The sequence below is a fragment of the Drosophila hydei genome, unplaced genomic scaffold (assembly GCF_003285905.1).
Source record: "Drosophila hydei strain 15085-1641.00,03,60 unplaced genomic scaffold, DhydRS2 tig00000001-arrow-pilon, whole genome shotgun sequence".
Lineage (NCBI taxonomy): Eukaryota > Metazoa > Arthropoda > Insecta > Diptera > Drosophilidae > Drosophila > Drosophila hydei.
In genome coordinates this window covers 9,817,065-9,834,990 of record NW_022045643.1, presented here as the reverse complement: position 1 = coordinate 9,834,990, position 17,926 = coordinate 9,817,065, and the positions used below count along the sequence as shown (strand labels likewise).

Here is a 17,926-nt window from a genome sequence, read left to right as displayed (position 1 = left end):
CACCGCTTTAAAGGCTTAACTAAAATGTATTCATAGTGAGCAGCTTTATTTATACAGCTGGTTCTTTTGCTCAGTGCTTTCATTCCTGATCTGCATTTTAAACTGAAAGACTGGTTCGAATTGCTGCTATTGGTTTTTCTACTTTCGAGCTCATACACATCAAGAGGTTCTCATATTTTCACACGTTCATACACGCAAAGCGTTTGCAATCTCTGCAAATGTTAACGGTCTGTTCTGTTTAGTAATAATGAATATATGAATAATAACAATTTCCTTTATTAAAGATTGAAAAACATTGGCACGTTTATGTGTAGAGTTGTCTAAGCTGCGAAAAGTATTTTAGTATTTTTCAGATAATCGTTTTAAAAAGTGGCAAACGCTTTATCTTGATAATAGTTAGGGTATCTGATTGTTTATACGCTTTTTTATGCAACTACTTTAGTTCAATCTCAACTTTCGCTTGACAATTTTAGCTTGAGTGTGTGTGTCGTGGCAGCACTTGGCTAAACTGCGCACCCGAAATGAGGTGTGTGCTGGGCTCCACCGATTGAAGTTGGCTTTGTGATGAAGTTAAGCGTGCGCTGACAGAACTGACTGAACTGAAGGGTAACAAAATTCTTTTTATGCTGCCTCTTGTGGCTGCACATCATGCCCACACGCCTACATTGCTGTTACTGGTGGCGGTGCTGCTTCTGCTGCTACTGCCACTGTTGTTGTTGTTGTTTTTGTAATTTGATAATGCATTTGATTAAGGAAATGAAATTTTTATTAAGGCTGTTTGCTTATTCGCTCGCTGGCAGCTCGCGTCGCTTTTATGTTTACCCTGCAAGGGTATGGGTCTGCGTGTATATGTGTGTGTGCGTGTGGGTGTATTGCCATTTTGTTGCCTGTTCCGTTTTGTTTGCCATATTCCACACTTTTCTCATGTCCCACCTGCCGAGCCGCCCCCAAGCTCTACATTTTTGTTTTCGCATAATTTCTTTGAGTGCGGTTGGATCTCTGCGATTTTACGATGCGACCGCCCCAGCCCCGACGCCCCTCAAAGGTGGGCAAAGCCTGTAGTCCCCGCATGGGAATGGAGTTTGGTTAGCGGGCAACTGTTAGAGCTGTGTACGTAACCGTTACTTGATTTTGCACCGTTTCACTATTGTGTTCGTTTTTATACTATTCGCCATACGCCGAACACCCACTGCCCTGCTCTACGCCTCCAGCATTGGCAAGCAACTGTTTTCACAATCCCTCTGCATTTTATGTTTTGTTTATTTTTTATTTTTATTTTTTTATCAAATTTGCATTTGCTTCGGGTAAATAAATAATTTAATTTTTCACACAGTGGGCAAATGCAAATTGAGCTTTGCTATAGTATTGGAAAGAAATAGCGTAAGATAAAATGCATATTAATCGCGCTTTCCATAAGCTTAACATTTAATTAACCGTTATGCCAAACCAAAACTGAAAGCATGTACATATATGTGTGTATGTGTATGCTGCTTAATCTGATACACGTGCAGCATCGCATTACAAATTTAAAATGTGATTCTTAATTTAATCACAGCTTATTTGCCTCTTCATGCAATTCATCTGTCGTTTCGCTTTGCTCAATTCGCATTGTTTGGCAAGTTGTCAGCACGCCTATGGAATAACGGAATAACGGAGTTTCTTTTCGACACCAAGCGCAAAACCAGAAAACAAAAACAAACTACAACAAGCCCTAGCCCTAAGCCTTCGTGCGCTAACTAAGTGCGCTCATTCAACTCCAAAAACAAACTTTTGCTATTGTTATTACATTTTGTTTTCATTTTTTCTCTCCCGTAAGGGTTGTCGGTCATTGACTTTCTCTCAACTTCTGCTTGACATTTAACGAGCAAAACAAGGAACAACAAAAAAACTGTAATAACAGCGGCGAATGTAATTTTAACATGTTAAGTGTTAGAATGAAGCCTACTTTGAGCACTAGAGCCGTAGGCCGACCGCGCGCCCGCTCGCTCTCGCGCTGTCCTCCTCTAGCCTAGCTAACGTTTCAGTTCAGTTCATAGCAGCGGCAGCTTTCGCTGTCCTGTTGCTATTCACGTTGTTGTGCTTCTCGTTGTTGTTGTTGTTGTAAGTGTGTTCGGGGCTTGCATTGTTTTTGTTGCGTTAGCGTTGCTGTTGTGCCAGCCCCAGACATTGTCCCCCGACAACAAAAGCCGTGTTGATGTTGTTCTTGCCAAGACCGAGATCCACTGTCAAGTCCCGCTACCCGGTGCGGTTGCACGACTTAAAGCATCCACCAAAAAATTTAAAATTTAACATAAATCTGTTGAGGCAACTGCATGGTAAAGCAACCCAAGCCCTTCAATAGCTAATATTAAGTAAATGAAGAGAAAGAGAGAGGGAAACAGGGAGATAATAGACCTGCTATTCTGTTATTATGTTGCCCAGTTTCAAAAGTATGCAATGAAAAATGTAGCTAGAATCAAGTAACTCACAATTCTGATACAGTTTAACATTTGGTACTTCAAACTTGTTGCATCTCAGTCTTAGCACGTGCGCCACAGCTGGGAGGCCGACAATAACAAACATCGCATACTACAATAAATTCCTGTAATTACATATTTAGTAGAGTATACCAAGTATTTTCTCTTATTCTATACTGGGAAATACTTGTACATCAATCTTATACCAGCTTGTGCTACCCCTTCGATATGTTTCAGGTCCTGTTCGAATCGATCATGTTCGCTGCTACTCCTGCAACACGACTTAACATTATGTTGTTCTCGCAACATGTGTGTTATGCGCGCTCTCTCTCTCTCAAACGTTGACCACGCTCTCTCAAACATGTATTATCCAGCCTCTCTCAAACATGTGCTCTCCAAACGCGCACGCACAAATGTCTGTATGTCAAATTCGTTGCTGAAATCCTTAAGTTTTTTGGCTTTTCAAGCGTCATCAAATTTGCCGACGGTGAAACATGAAAAATTGAAAAGTTGAAAAATCTAACAGCAAGGACCTTCGGGACGTTCACAAATTTGCTTTGCGTGCGCTGCGGACCTACCACAAATTCACTCATTTCGTGTAGACAATGGGCCAAAATTATAAGCGCGCACGCTGCTTGTTAAAATTACGCGATATTTTTAAGTGTGTGCGTGTGTGTCAGTGTGTCTGTGTGATTGTTGGGCTCTGCAATCAAAGCCGGATTAAAATTGTCTGATTTTGTTTGAAAACGGGGGCAGGCGTGAAGGCAAAGGTGTGTGTGTGTGTTTATGTGTGTGTGTGCCGTTGGGATCATTGTTTTGTGGTTGGCACTAGCCTGGACAACGGAAACAGGAAGTGGCGCTGTATGCAGCGGATATTGCAAATTATTAACCTTTTGCTACAATTTTGTTTGCGCTGGCAGCTGCGAATTGTGCAGCCCTAGCCGTATGCCGGATATGTGCCGCAGCCCTCGTAAAGCTTTCTACGTTTGTGTGGCTCTGCCTTGGCAGAGCTGTACAAAATCCTTTGCGGTTGCCAGCACCAGCACCTGGCCGTCTGGCCATCGGGCCATCTGGCCACCTGCGCCACCTGTGCCACTTGCCTGACCGGGCAGCTGAATGTAGATGCCGCTGCCGGCAGCCAAAACGATTTATAAACGATTCGCCAAACTTCACTGCAGTGCGACCTTTGGGCTTTGCGGCTATTCCCTGTACTCATTGCCAACCCGCAAAACTTTTGTGGCCAAGTGTTAAGTGAATTTTTTGTTGTCCATGTTGTTGCTGCTGTAGTCCTTGTTAGTATTGACGTCGTCGTCGTCGCCGTCGTCGCCGTTGTCGTTGTTGTTGTCAGCTTTTAAGGTCAAATATTTGCTAATGAGTTTTGTTCGCCATTTCCATTCGACAGCATCAAATTTTGTAGCCCTTTTCGAAAATTAACACACATCTAAATATATATAGATATATTTATATATATGTGTATGTGTATGTGTATGTGAGCACATACATTATTTAGTTATGTAAATGGAGATTGGGACAATTTGAAAAGTTTCTGTTGGTATAATGTAAATTTGATGCCCTTTTACAGTCAACTTACGAACATTGTTTGCTTGAAAACACAATGGAAACATGATAAGATAGAACCACTTTTAAATGGCACACAAAAAAGGTTAAATTCTGTAAATACAAAGGATCATATATATCATTCACAGTTATTACAACCAGTCGTAGTCTTCTAGTCGGGATTGCTCGACTGGGAGATACCGTGAGCACAGCTGCTGTTCCAGGCGGACAACGCTTCTGGCACACATACATCACCAACAGCTCACACATACACACAGACACTCATATGTAAAATTCCTTGACTCTAGAGCAGACAGTTAGAATGACCAGCTCGTTGTTCTGATCAAGAATTTATGCAATTTGTGGGGTCTGTCGAGTCTTCTTCTTTTCGCCTGTTACATACACTGGCCCAAAAACATTATACTCCCAGTTTCACAGCGTTGTAAGCACACACACACATGTACACACACACATGAGTTGCGTATTAAAACACATAAATTTCGTTAGGTTTTTTAAAAGCCCTTAGCCATGGGCTCTCGTCAGTCAGGTAATGTCAAGTGATGCATAATATTTATGCTTGATAAGTACTTCTGTTACATAGTCAGCACATCGAGTTATGTGGATTAATAAGCCCTTAAATAGTCGACCTTAAAAGGTTTCTGCGTTGATATCGCTGCAGCTTAATTAAATATAAAATCAAATGCAGCCCGAATATTATTTCCTGCGTGTGATTAAAAGGTATTATTTGATTGTGTTTTATTTAAATTATGCAAATTTGTTACAACGAGCCGTCAAAACAAGTAAACCTAATTAGCCAACAATGTACAGGCCATAAAAAGCGCCCGAACGAGTAATAAAAATAAAAATAAAAATGAAATTGAAATAATATTCAGGCGGGCAAATGTAAAACAAAAAGTGATTTAATTTAATTACACAGCGCAAACTATTAAGTGTGTGTAAATGAAATCCCTGTCCCTCTATATATTTATTATTTCAATATATATTTAATGAGAATATGGCAATATATATTTGTTGTGAACGTTCGCGGAAATTGATAGCCACAAGCTGCGGGTCAAGCCACTCCACACAGCAGAACCGCAAACAGACCAAAAGACGAAAGCCAAATGGTATCCTCCAACATACACACACACACACACACACACACACACATAGATTGTGGGCTTGTGGCCATGGGGCGGACTCCGTAGCGCATGGACAATGCAAATTGAATTCCAATGACGAGATATCATTGATGCGTGGCTGAAATTTGCAATTCGTGTTTTGCCGCTCAAGCGGAAACAATCACAAAGCAACAACAAAAAACTTACGCTGCCAGCCATACGCACACACGCATAGATGGACCGACTGGAAGGCAGCAATTGCAATGCCACTGGGTCTCTCTCTCTCACTCTCTCTTTCTCTCGCTCTCTCCCTACGCAGAGCTGCCTCAAAGTGGTCAATATAATAAAACGCATCGATAAACTATATAGTCATTAACCAATATCGTTGCATATTATGCAATAATCCGATTTTACACGATTTAATTCTGCTGATTGTTGCATAATGTCTAAAAAACTAAATCGATGTTCAGTTATAATTTTTTTGATACTTTCAATAAATTGATTCGTAATCTGAATTATATAAATTTTATTGTTATACTCTAAGCTCATTGAAGAGGATAAACAGTGCATGGAATGGGTCCATTGAAAATGGAATCTGAAGGCAAAGCGAGGCATGAGTCGAGCTCATAAAAAGAATTCTTCCAACCGACCTGTCTGTTTGAATGTCCATTCTGCTGTCCATATATCTCGCAACCGAAGAGAGAACCTCTGGAGCCTCTATAGTTGGTTGCTCTACAGCATGTGCACGACTTGTTTATTTGAAGTCATCAATAAATTTTTGCATTTACATAAAATTGAAAAAGAGTGTTTAATTTCTTAGCTTCACATTTCTTTTCACTTGCAATGCAATGCCAAGTTTATAGAAGTTCAATGTATTCTGTATTAAACTATGCTAGAACCAATAGGAAACCCATGAACTGCTTAGAGCATGTCGAATCACAAACAAGAAAGCACAATAAAAAAACACTTGAGATGAATTTTTATTTATTTATATTTATGCAGAAGAACACGAAGCACTAAATAGCAAAAGACCACGCAGAGCCAAACGGCGTCTATATTTTTTATTTTTATTTTTTCTTTGCTTGTCTCAACGGCAGCAACTGATCAGACAACTCACCAAGGTAAATACTGAATGTTGAAATTAAAGAAATACTAAAAGGTCTATAGTTGGCAGTATTACTTCCTACTACTAGAAAGTAGATACTCTCTATCCAGCTCAGGCTGTCTTTACAGATATTCTAACTTATTTTAAAGATACTTGTACTCAAGACAGTCCAAAGGATTGGCTACACTGGAATTTGCAGTCGTTTTATCTGCAGCCTGGCACCGACACCTAATGTCTACTGTCTACTGTCTGCCCAAAGCAAAGGGAGAGCTGCAAATAGCTTGCGGTTCACATATCGAACTCTTTTGCAGTCATTCATTTTCAATTGTGAACAGAACTAAGAATGATTCTCACATCTCAGTCATGTTTATAAAGTGGCAGCATGGCTGCATAACCTGTTGGATATTGGCCATGATTGCGGCCATCTCAGTCCATGCCAATGTCTACAAAGGTAAGTGAAGCCATTTTCAGGTGCAATGCTGATGACGTTTAATCAAAGTTCAGAGGGGACAGCTTGAGCTATCTATTAATTAGTTCAGTATTTTAAGTTGCTTATCATAACCTTTTATTCAATATAATTGAGCTGATGAATAACTGAAATGTTAAGTAAAGGTTATTATAATACTGTACATTATTACAATGTATATTCTATATAAAAACAATCATTCGGGAATGCCATATGGCAAATGCTTTGTTTCAAAACAGTTAAAGCACTTTATGCTCCGCTCACAATTCTAATATGACGAAGCACAAAAAACTGGGTGGCAACCGGTTTAGAGAGAGTAAGATGAAAAGAAAGAGCCACAGAGAGGAAAGCAAAGCAACACATAAAAACACCTGTAGAAACCTCGGATAATTTAATATGTAAACAGACGTCGCACGAGACAGTTCGAGACCAGAACGCCAGACCAGAGTCATGCACACAGTTTTGATCGCTTTGTTGTTATTCGCGTCAACGAACGAGATTCAAGCGCGGGAGGCAATGAAGCCAGCAGAAGAAGTGGGTCAAATAATCAGAGATCTTGAGGGAATACATGTGGGTCAGCAAGGTAAGTGCAGATGTAAATCCGAATATAAGATGCATTCTGCATGCCCTCTTTTTCCAACCTGTTATACAGACTCCCATGTTCGTTAGCTTTGAGTTTTGGCTTGTCTTTGTATTTGTTTTATTTTAATTTGTCTTATCTTATCGCAGACGCGCCTTGCACACTGGACATTCAGAACGATTTGCCACACTCCAATTTGCAGCCGCTTTACCTGCATCCAAATACGGACAGCTACTGGCTGCCCACTGCCAAGGGAGAGCTGCAGATACCACGTGGCGCCAACATCGAACTCTATTGCACTCACTCATTTTCCATTGGTAACAGCGATGGGAGCTATTCACATAATCCATCCATACATGTTCGCTGTCTACACGACAAAACCTTTGATTGGGAAGGTGGCAAATGGGAGTTGGGCGATTTTACTTGCGCCAAGCCACTGACGTATACTGTGGAGCGCATGAACCAGTCCTGCGGGGATGGAGATGTGGCGTCGCATGGGCGCGTATATCGTGTGGGCTACAATATCAGCGCGGGTCGATTTGTGCGGACCATTGAGCTGTGCCACGATGCGGATCAGCTGCGAACGCACTACGCTTCCTACCAATTGGTCCCGGCCAATGCGCTCTTTCAGAGACAAGTTAAACGCGTTAAGTTCAGCTCCGCTGGCCACTTCTCTGGCTACGATATGAACGATCTCTATTCACAGAAAAACCAACTGAAACAGGTGGCGAAACTAGTTAAACAACCCATTGCCTCTGCGCACGTGTCCAGTTTCCTGAAAGAGGGACAGTACCTCACACGCGGACACCTGGCTTCGAAGGCAGATTTCATTTATGCCAGCCAGCAGCGCTCCAGCTTCAACTACCTGAATGTGGCGCCGCAATGGCAAAGATTCAATAATGGCCATTGGCAAATTGTAGAGGACAAAATGCGTCAGCTTGTGGCTCGCCTAGATCTCTCAGTGACTGTCTATACGGGCACCTATGGTGTCATGCCAGTTCAGCAGAGCGGAGCTGCTGGCTTCCATTTGGCCACTGATGCTGAGGGCGAAGGCTTGCTACCCGTTCCGCGTCTCTACTATCGCGTGCTCATAGATAATCAAAATCGAAGTCGTGGTCTGGCCCTCGTAGGTGTCAACAATCCCCATGCTACGCTGAGCGAGATCGAGGACTCATACATTATATGTCCGCCTGTGGACGTGCACCATGTGCGCTTACTTCTTCGCTGGCTGCAGGCGGAAGATCTTAAAAAAGGTTATCTGTATGCGTGCCGTGTTGCAGATTTGGCTAAGGCCGTAGGGCATTTGCCGCCTCAGTTGGAAGATGTAAACGAGCTGATTGAGTCATAAAATCTTGAATTTAAATCATGGCCATGCCTTGGACAAAAGTCCATGAAGAACTGAGACATTCGCAAAGCTGGATAATCTTAAACAATCTTACATTTTCTTTTTTATTTATATTTATACATAATATTATAAGTAGTGCCATCATAGCAAACTCTTTGTATTTCCACTTTAAAGCCAAGAGGTATGCACACAGCAGCTCTTTGTTTCCCAGTCGCCTCGTAAGAGCAGCAAATAATTATAATTATAATTATAATTTATGGTATAACTATTTGTTTTAATTCTTGTCAGTTCAAATTATATTATATTATTTTATATTATGCTAATTCTTGATATATTCCAGCTGTAAATATTCACAATGGAACAATATGTCAATCTTGACTGAGCCATTTATTTGATTAGGTCAGCTGTGAAATTTTCAGATTCATTTGGGCTGGTTGCTTGGAATTTGTTGTCTCACCACAGATTGTATTGCGTGCTTTATGGGTGAGTGCGGCTTATAACCCGAATTGGTAAAGGTTTTTGATGTTCAATGGTGCAAAGCATTTTGTGCTTTCTTGGAAATCAAATTCCATGCTCAGTGGAAAAAAATATGTATAGCTGTCGAATACATATATCACATACAATAAAAATATAATAATATTGCAATACATACAAAGCGTATTTAGCTGTGTGCCTGTGTCTGTGTGTGTGTGTGCATGGGGCAAACGCTTGCCCCTGTTTTGTGAATGGCTTACACATACTTATTGCCTGGGCTTTTGTTTTATTGTTTTTATTCCATTCGCATTTGTGTGTGTTGTGTTTCAGCAGGATTTATCGCACTTGGACTGCGGGCGCTTTGTTTGCGCCGCTGCTCAGGGCTGACATGAAAATCCAAGCGACGCCAACGTCTAAAAATTGCAGTCACATTCGTCCAGCAGCAACTGTGAAGGCTGTGCGAGGGGATTGGGGCAGGCACTGGGCTTGGATACTGATGATAGCTGAAAACGCTGGCATTGTGGTTCCTAATGCTGGCCAACACCCAGCTTTGTGACCGTCTGCAAATGTTTGGCGCCAGCTTGTAAGTCCTTTTAATGCGCCATTCTTTTCGGCCATGGGTCTGCTCCATTTTAAGCCCTTCGAGCGTAGATTGCGGCTCTTCAACTCCGTGTGGCGGAGGTGTTCGTTTTAATTGCATTTTTGTTGTGTCGGAAAATTGCATGTCATTTGTCACGAGGCGTCGCAACGCCCATTTGCATTTGCCTAAGCCATATTAATGAGCGGTTGCCTGGCGCTGAGTGCTGCGAGCTGGCGCTGCCACGAACGCCATTGTGAGAATCTGTCTGGCTCCAACTGAGCATCATGTGGCGGCTGGAGAAGTGATTAGTGGATCTGAATATGAGTTGTGTACATCAAGTTATCTATTTGAGTTTTTCGACAGTGACGTCAATTCAGATTCAATTCTGGTTATGTACTCAAGCACTGTAATGAAACTAGTTGGCTGTTTGCATACGTCTATTAGGCAAATAACTGCAGATCACAGAGATGAAAATGCCTTTGCTCTGCTCTCGATTTGTTTGATATTGTTGCTGCTTTTCAAATTTGCATAAGTTTTAAAGCAACCACGTTGTGGGCACAAAACATTTTAAGTTTCATTTAACTTTCTGTCATTCAGCAGGCGTCGAGAGGGCTGGCCGACGACAGTCGCAGCACAGCATTTTAATTTGCTATGCTAAGCGGCAAGGCGAGGACATTGTTGCTCGACCTGCTGGGGTCGGGATGAGGGCAAAAGCAACAATCAGTGACAGGCCCACGACCACGACCACGGCCACGACCACGACCACGGCTACGGCTGCGACTACGACTACGACTACCACCGGGAACAGCAGCACGGCCAGGAGCAGAGCACGGCTAACGCAGCATTGAGTGGCAGCTCTTTGGTCTTCGGTCTTCAGTCTTGCTGCCACAAATCGCACACAATGCGTTGGGCCACAAAAGGCTTGCGACGGGGCCGGCAGCAGAAAGCCGCTCTTCACAGGCCAATTAATCAGTTTGTGTAAGTGGGCGGCACTTCAAAGCAAAACCCGCAAAAAAAGAAGAAATGAAGAAAAATCAAACTTGTATAGCTAGAAATTTGTTTTAGTTTTTTTTTTCTAGTTCGTAACTTCTTTTTTTTTTGCTATATTTTTCTCGAATGCGGGCCCATTTATAAAGCTTCGATTTTTATGGCGCGCCCGTTGCTTAAGTTCACATAGTTTATTGCGGTCATTTTTTGGCCGCATAGTTTTATGCTACCAGTAAAAATTTATAAACTTATTTGTGGCTATAAATATGACCACGATATTGGCCTAATTGTGTGTACTACAAGCATGTGTGTGTGTGTGTGTGTGTGTGATTTCTTATATGTCTTGTTCTTGAGCCATGCTGAACGATTTGTAAGACATAAAATGTCTTGTTCTGCAATTTGTTTTAAGTTTACTTGCTCTGCATTCGAATCATGTTGGAGGTGTGGCTGAGACATGCGAAATATAAGACAAGGGAAAAGTAACGTGCTTAAATACATTAATAGATCAAATTCTGAGCGAATTATGATGGCAAACTTGCAGTCTGCTTAAAAAATCAATAAATCAGTATTGTTTTTAAGCATACACTCGTTAAGGATTATTTACTTCTGAGTTTAAGCCTATATTTGCTTGCCGGACTTGCGTATTGCCCAACAGAATATCCAAGAACTTGGCGAACTGTTTGAGTCATTGAGTTCTAGGCAAAGTTGTAGGCCAACAATGACAACTAATAAATGAATATTGACAGGCGGGCTGCGACGAGCTGGTGGGTCAGGTTGATAGCCAGCCTGAGTGCCTTGCAGCCTAACCACCAGGCGTTCAGCGTATCGACATCGGAGCTTGGCTAATCGCACAGTTATCGACTTAATGGTTTTTCTTTTGAAAAAATAAGAAAACAAAAAGAGAGGGAATGAAAAAAGTTTTTTATTGAAAGGCATTCGGACATGCACGATATACGCAGTCAAACATACAGACCCACATACACACACATACATGACACTTGACAGGCCAAGGCAAACACTTTGCCGCTACTGACCTCCAACGGGCCGGGATCAGCCCCAGTCCCAGTCCCAGTCCACCTTAGGCTCAGCCAGACTGAAGCGTTGTGCCTTTGAACTGCAAGTCAAGTCAAATGAAAAGCGCACCAATGGAAACTCAAACAAAAATGGCGAATGTTCTTGCTTTTCGGGGCCATGAGCTCTGCTTTTGGGGCTGGGCGAAAACGGGCCGTATGTCGCTTTGGGGGCGTGTACAGACTATAAATAAAAGGTTGCCCTATTGATTTTATAGCATGCAACAGCAGGAAAAGGGAAACTCGTGAGTGTTTATCATCAGTTTGTTTGCCTTTTACCCTCATTTCCCACTATTGTCCTCTGCCTTTCCGCTTTTCTGCCGTTCTGCTGTCTCCTTGTCTAGTGACCGCTGCGCCTACAAATCTTATCTCTGCTGCCTTTAACCTCGGGCTAATGGAGAGAAATTGCGTTTTAATGAGCCGACAGCTTTATCATAATGGCGTATTTTGGACTCTTTTTTTGCTATGCACTGGGCAACTTTTTGCTATGATTTTTTAAGATTGCTGTCAATTATGAGCAATTATTTTGAATGCACGACTTTGTAATTTTCCCCTCTTGTGCTACTCTAATTTGATTTATTGGAAAATAATTGCGCATATTAGTCGCATATTGACAAATTGACAGACTGTCAGGCATTACAATATGATAGAAAATTGCCTAAGAATTGACATAAAAGCACGAACCTAATGACGAGCCCTAAATTACGATTTACTGAGAAGGACTCCACGCAGAGAATAAGAATTTTACATGCAGACGCAAATCTATATTTATTATATGAAAAATTGAATTAACATGTAGTCGAAGTCGCTTTAAATTCAGAGCGATGAATATAGATGGGCTGAAAGGACTGAAAGGTATTTTGCTTGGAATTCTCATATATTTGCGGCATCAGCTCGATATGTAGTGCATTCTCTGGTGTAGTTCGCATCTAGTAAATCCATATTTGCCAGCTCGGTTCGCTCCGCAAATTCCAGCCTAGTCTGCCCGGGACGCAGCGCGCATTTCGCTTCATACTCGTAAATATGCGTGCATATGCATGCAGAATACCAAGGAGACAACAAAAAACAACAGCAACAAGAAATGCGGCCAACATGCTGCAGCGAGAGTAACAGCCAGGCACGGCCCCAGTCCCAGTCTCGGTCTACGTATACGGTATATGGGTATGGCCTACAGTTCGTTTGCTTTACGACTTCATTTGTGCGCCTAGCAATTCCATTTTGCCTTTTTTCCAGCCGCTTTTGCACGACAAATGCAGCATTTGCCTTCCTGTTGTGCCGCACTTCAATTTGTTAAACTTTTCTTGCCACTTTTGAGCGATTTATGGAAGCAGCTGGCGCAAAAAATGTCTATCAATTGATAAAGCAGAGTCCGGCCTCCTCCCGTGTAAATTGATTTTCTTTTCATTCTCTTCTCTGCTCTACAGTCATTTTATTCAGTTCCCCTTTTTTAGAAATTCCCAAGGTCAATATTTGTTTTATTTAGTATTCCAATTGGCGCTACCAATTTGGACCCTCGCCTGGCTTGTCTGTCTATCACAAATCCTTTAATGATGGTCCTTTAATTTTCATTGAATATTGTGTAACGTGAAAATACTTGAGTGTGTTTTGTGTGATTCAGACAGTTCGATATTCGATAAAGGCATTTCAGTAAATAGATTTCATTACGCTTGTAATTTAATGGATCAGCTGCCAAGCACTCGACATTCTAAGCCCTATTAATTTACCACAGATGCCGTTTTACAAATGGTTGGATCAAAGATGCTCTCAGTGTTCAGGAAAAGTTGAAAGTTCATTAGTAAGCCATAAAGTAGACTATAAATTCATGCATATAGAGCATATGTGCACCACACACACACACACACAGCCATGGGCACACGCACAGTGAATGGCTCATTATCAACACCCACGCAGCTGGCAGCGAACCTGCTCGGAAACAACAAGAAGAATAACAACAACAGCAACTAAGGATGTGGCCGCATAGGCGTTCGCAGCAGCCAGTTCAAGTGGTTTTTCCTATGAGACGTTGAAGCGTCTATACTTGTGTGTGTGTGTATGGGTGTGGGGGCGTGTGTGGGATATCTTTAGGCGCCATCCAACCGCATATCTACATTTAAATTATGCAAGTTGTTGTCTAGGCCGCGCCGTCTATTCCTCACATTCTGCGAGCCTGTTTAGTCGACTGTTTGTCTGTCTGTTTGTTTGCCCTGCCGCCAACGTCTTTGACCCAGAAGCACACATTTCGGCGCTTTTATCCTCTGCTTACGTATACATATGTATGTAAATCTATCTAGCTCTATGTGTGCATGTGTGTGTAGTGCATAGCAAACTTTTCGGGCCAGGTCTCATGGTCTGTGTATTTGCACACGTTTTTCAGCCTGCAGCAATTTGGTTGTACACACACACATACATACATACATACATACATACATACACACACAGCAGACACACTAGCATACCTATGTGTATTCTATGCTTTTTATTTGTGCCAGCTGCTGTTTATTTGTTTAAATTTAACGCATCTCTGCCCTATCATCTGCCCTCGCCCCTCATAACATGTTTGTTATTCGGTTTTTTGTTGCGCTGCTTCTATTTCTATTTCTAATTCCATCTAATTCTTTTTTGGGCTGTGCATAAAGTTAGATTTTTTTCGTTGGCGTCGCTCCAAATGATGTTAAGAAATTTATACGAAAATTTAGGTTTAGGTTTTCTGTATTGAATTTCTTTATTATTTTGTTTGTTTATTGATCAAATGTGTAAATCTCTGCTGAAATAATTGGGGAAAATGAAATCAATGCAATTCACTTAAAATTTGTTTTAGATCTTACTCAACTTTTAATTAGGGGAACTTTGCTTGAACTTTGCTTTCCGCTTTATTTTTTTAAAGTCATTAGATCTACGGCTCTTCGACATAAATTTATAGATATCGTGACTCGTGATTGCTTTTATTTAATTTTTCTCTTAGAATTTGGTTTAGTTTCGGTTCATTTGTTTTCATCATCCACGAAATCATTTAGCACAGCCATCGTTTGGTGTTCACGTTGCTAAAATTTTCTTTTTATTTATATTTCGTTTATTTCGCGCTACGTTTTCAATTTTCATTCTCAGTTTTTTCTCTCTGCCGTCAGCAATGAATGCTTTGGCCAAGTTATTCCAATTTATTTTTGTATTTTTTTCTTTTCTTTTTTTTTTTGTTTAATTTTTTTCATTTCTGGGACGGACGTTGTCTAACCGGTGGGCTACGTTGCGTGAAATCGCATCAGTTGTACAAACTTTAGGCGCGTTATTTAATTTGCCATTGAGGCAGTGCGCTCCATTTATTCAGCCCACGTCCATGTTGAGGTCCTTGTGCGTATCCAGCTGGACGGCGCAGTGAAAAGGTCCGTTCAGCATTTGGCTATTGTCAGTGGCAAAACTTTTTTGCATGCCAAACAATTGTGCAGCTTATATTTAGGCATGATCAAATTTAATTACAGCAAGCGCAACGCAACGCAACGCAACGATACGCTCAAAGAAAAATTACTTGGAAAATTAGCAACGCGGAGTAGGGAAAAATCAATGTGACCTTGGCTAAGTTAAGTCAATCAGTGAGTGGCCAGTGTGAAGCTCAGAAGCAGCTCGAGTCATTGAACATGACCCAGTTCGATACTTTCTAAATAATTGATCAGTTGCTTTGGTTATTTGCGAGAGCGGGAGGGCAATTCAGACTTGAGTAATTTAGCTACCCTCTTCTTGCCGACCTTTGCCCTTCTCCATTTGCCCTCTCCACTTGCTCATAGTCCGCGTTTCACTAGTGGCGGCAACAGCCGCTTAAATTCCTTAAAGCATTTTTGTCCGCATCTAATTGGCTGGCTTCTGCCAGGTAATAATGTAATGTAATTTGACGCAATTCTCAATTTGCGCAACAAAATATTTGTGGATTAGCTTTTGCTGTTGGCATTTGAATGAATTTGTGGAAAACGCAAACCGAATTAAATATAAAAGCATAAACCAAGGAAAAATCCTTGAAATTATTGGAATTTTAATTTGAAATGTTGAAGTCCTTTAATTAATATATAAATCGTAATAAGTTGTGTACTACAGCTAAGGTCATTAGAACTTGGGCCTTGAACAGTTATTAGTTGAATTATGCAGCTAAAGTACATAAAACTTTTTGTGCCAAGTCCGCACTTGGCCAATCCCAACATAATTTAGTTTAATAATTTGACTTTATATATAGTGCATATGAGTTTATTAAAGTTGTTTATGCAAACAACCCACAGCAACTTGAAGTTTAATGATATTTAAATTTTGCTTGCCAAAAAAACTTTTCACATTTGGCGAGAGCAAACTGTGCGCCAAGGCAAATTGCTTGTTTAGTTATTAAGTTAGCTGTACACATACATATACTATGTATATACGCTTATTGAAGGTCCGACTGCAGAGAACTTAAAGCGGATCATAAGTGTCGTAAATGTGGCTCAAATATTTAACGAGCGTTTCTGGTTGCCTTATTAGGGCAATTCTTTCGCTTGCGCTTTTGCCTCGTATATTGCTCATACGCCGCGTCGTGCATGAAACTTGGCACCGCCAATAAAGGGCAGACGGCTGTACCAGTCTGATTCATAATTACATACTTATTCCCATTTAATGGGCACATCTCAGTTAGTGCTTTTGCGGTCGTTTTGTGAACGCATTTCACTTGGGCCTCTACGTTTGCTTTACTTAGCCCTGCATTTTGTAGAGTGCTCTACTTATCTCTCAGTTGTGGACGGAGCGTGTCAATTGAATGGCTTTGCATTGAAAGTTCTTCAAAACAATATTGAATTCATAAAACTTAAATCAGCTTATAGTATTTGATTGATTGTTCAATCAAAATAGTTTTATTGCTGCCCTGGGATAAAAAATCTTTTTATTACAGAGAAGAACTTTCTGAAACAAAGTTAATTATTTGAAGTTATTCAAAAGTATAAAAGCTATATATATTTTACCTTCAATAAATTCAACAAATTTTCCTTTGATGCACATTGTGGTTCATATATGCTATCCATTTCGCCAGTGCCCTGTGCCTTGGTAATGATTGGCTTTAATGAAGTTATTGATTAACAGAAGGCGGCAGCTTTTAACCGAAACTTATTTCGATATACTTGAATTACTTATGCTCTAACATGCTGAGCTAAAAGTTTTGCGTCGCAATAAAGTAGTCGGAACAGCTCAGAGTTGGCTCGTAAATTAGGTGAATGTTGGCAAATTGTTATCGCAGCATTTGACACATGTGAAACTAACCGAATCTCGTACATAATTAATGCCTAAGCCTACAAATTGGCCAAAGTTCAAGGTTGCCTGATATGGCAATAAGCTGAACTCAACTTATCATGGCTCATACTTGTGCTGAGCGGCGTGTGAAGGGTGTAAATTTGGTTCATAGTCCAATATGAGTTGTAGAGTTTTGCATACGCTGATTCAAACTCAAGAGCGTGTGCAATTTTAGTGTGCCAGAAAAATATGACGATGGGCAAAAATGGAAAGCCTTTTATACGCAAACGCGAACGCAAACGCAGACGTGCGCACACACAATGACAGTGGCAAACGAGAAGCAAGAAACAACTTTTTGTATAGCATACTTTTTAGCGAAATTATTTACATACAAATGTTGATGATGTTGATGAAAGTGGAAAGACGACAACGACAACGGCAACGGCAACGGCAACGACAACAGAGGCAATGGCAACTTGCAAGCAACGGAAAGAAAACTCAGGGACGAGCAGACTAACAGACGCGCCCAAACAAGGACGTCGTCACGCCGTCGGGCTTACCAAGGATCCACACGCGGGGCACTTGAAACTATTGCGAGGGCGGCCAAAATGCCTTTGCTGCTAGTTTTCTGTTGCAAATACTTTTTCGGCATCATTCTGTTGCCGTAAAGAACCAGCAGGGGCGTGGCACAGCTTGACTCACTGCCTTTCTGTCCATCGTCTGTCTGTCTGCCTGCCTGCCTGCCTGCCTGCTTGTCTGTCTGTCAGCTACGCTTTGCGTGTGTGCAATGAACAAATTTTTGAGCGCGCAAATTTTCACTTGTTACCATTTGATTAAGTGAAGTGTGTGGGCCGGGCCCCTACACAAACTATTTATTTTTCAAACAATTCAAATAAAATTACTAGCATTGAAACTTTCTACGGTATTGCGATTCAGTCTTGGCTATAATAGAG

The 17,926-nt window shown here is 41.2% G+C and overlaps 1 protein-coding gene and 1 long non-coding RNA gene across 6 annotated transcripts; one reads left to right on the top strand and one right to left on the bottom strand.

Moving 5' to 3' along the window:
- Positions 1–1,476: 1,476 nt before the first annotated feature.
- Positions 1,477–4,001, bottom strand: LOC111597259. Of its 5 annotated transcripts, none has more exons than XR_003944189.1 (5): positions 3,958–4,001; positions 3,035–3,897; positions 2,650–2,914; positions 2,469–2,581; positions 1,477–2,394 (listed from the first exon to the last, which is right to left on the bottom strand). It is a non-coding gene; the product is annotated as an uncharacterized LOC111597259 (long non-coding RNA). The 5 variants fall into 5 exon arrangements; XR_003944191.1 differs by lacking the exon at positions 3,958–4,001 and having other exon boundaries at positions 1,477–1,888; positions 1,946–2,394; positions 3,035–3,934; XR_003944192.1 differs by lacking the exon at positions 3,958–4,001 and having other exon boundaries at positions 2,650–2,975; positions 3,035–3,934.
- Positions 4,002–7,221: 3,220 nt separating this feature from the next.
- LOC111597347 lies at positions 7,222–8,633 on the top strand. Its single transcript, XM_030225820.1, has 2 exons — positions 7,222–7,288; positions 7,435–8,633. The coding sequence occupies exons 1-2, from the start codon at positions 7,222–7,224 to the stop codon at positions 8,631–8,633; spliced, it is 1,266 nt and encodes a 421-aa protein (XP_030081680.1).
- Positions 8,634–17,926: the final 9,293 nt, after the last annotated feature.

What these genes read in the sequence shown, in the direction of transcription:
- LOC111597347 (XM_030225820.1), top strand. Translation starts at nt 7,222, where the DNA reads ATGAAGCCAGCAGAAGAAGTGGGTCAAATAATCAGAGATCTTGAGGGA. An exon ending in AATACATGTGGGTCAGCAAG is followed by an intron (nt 7,289 to 7,434) that starts GTAAGTGCAGAT and finishes ATCTTATCGCAG; the next exon opens with ACGCGCCTTGCACACTGGAC.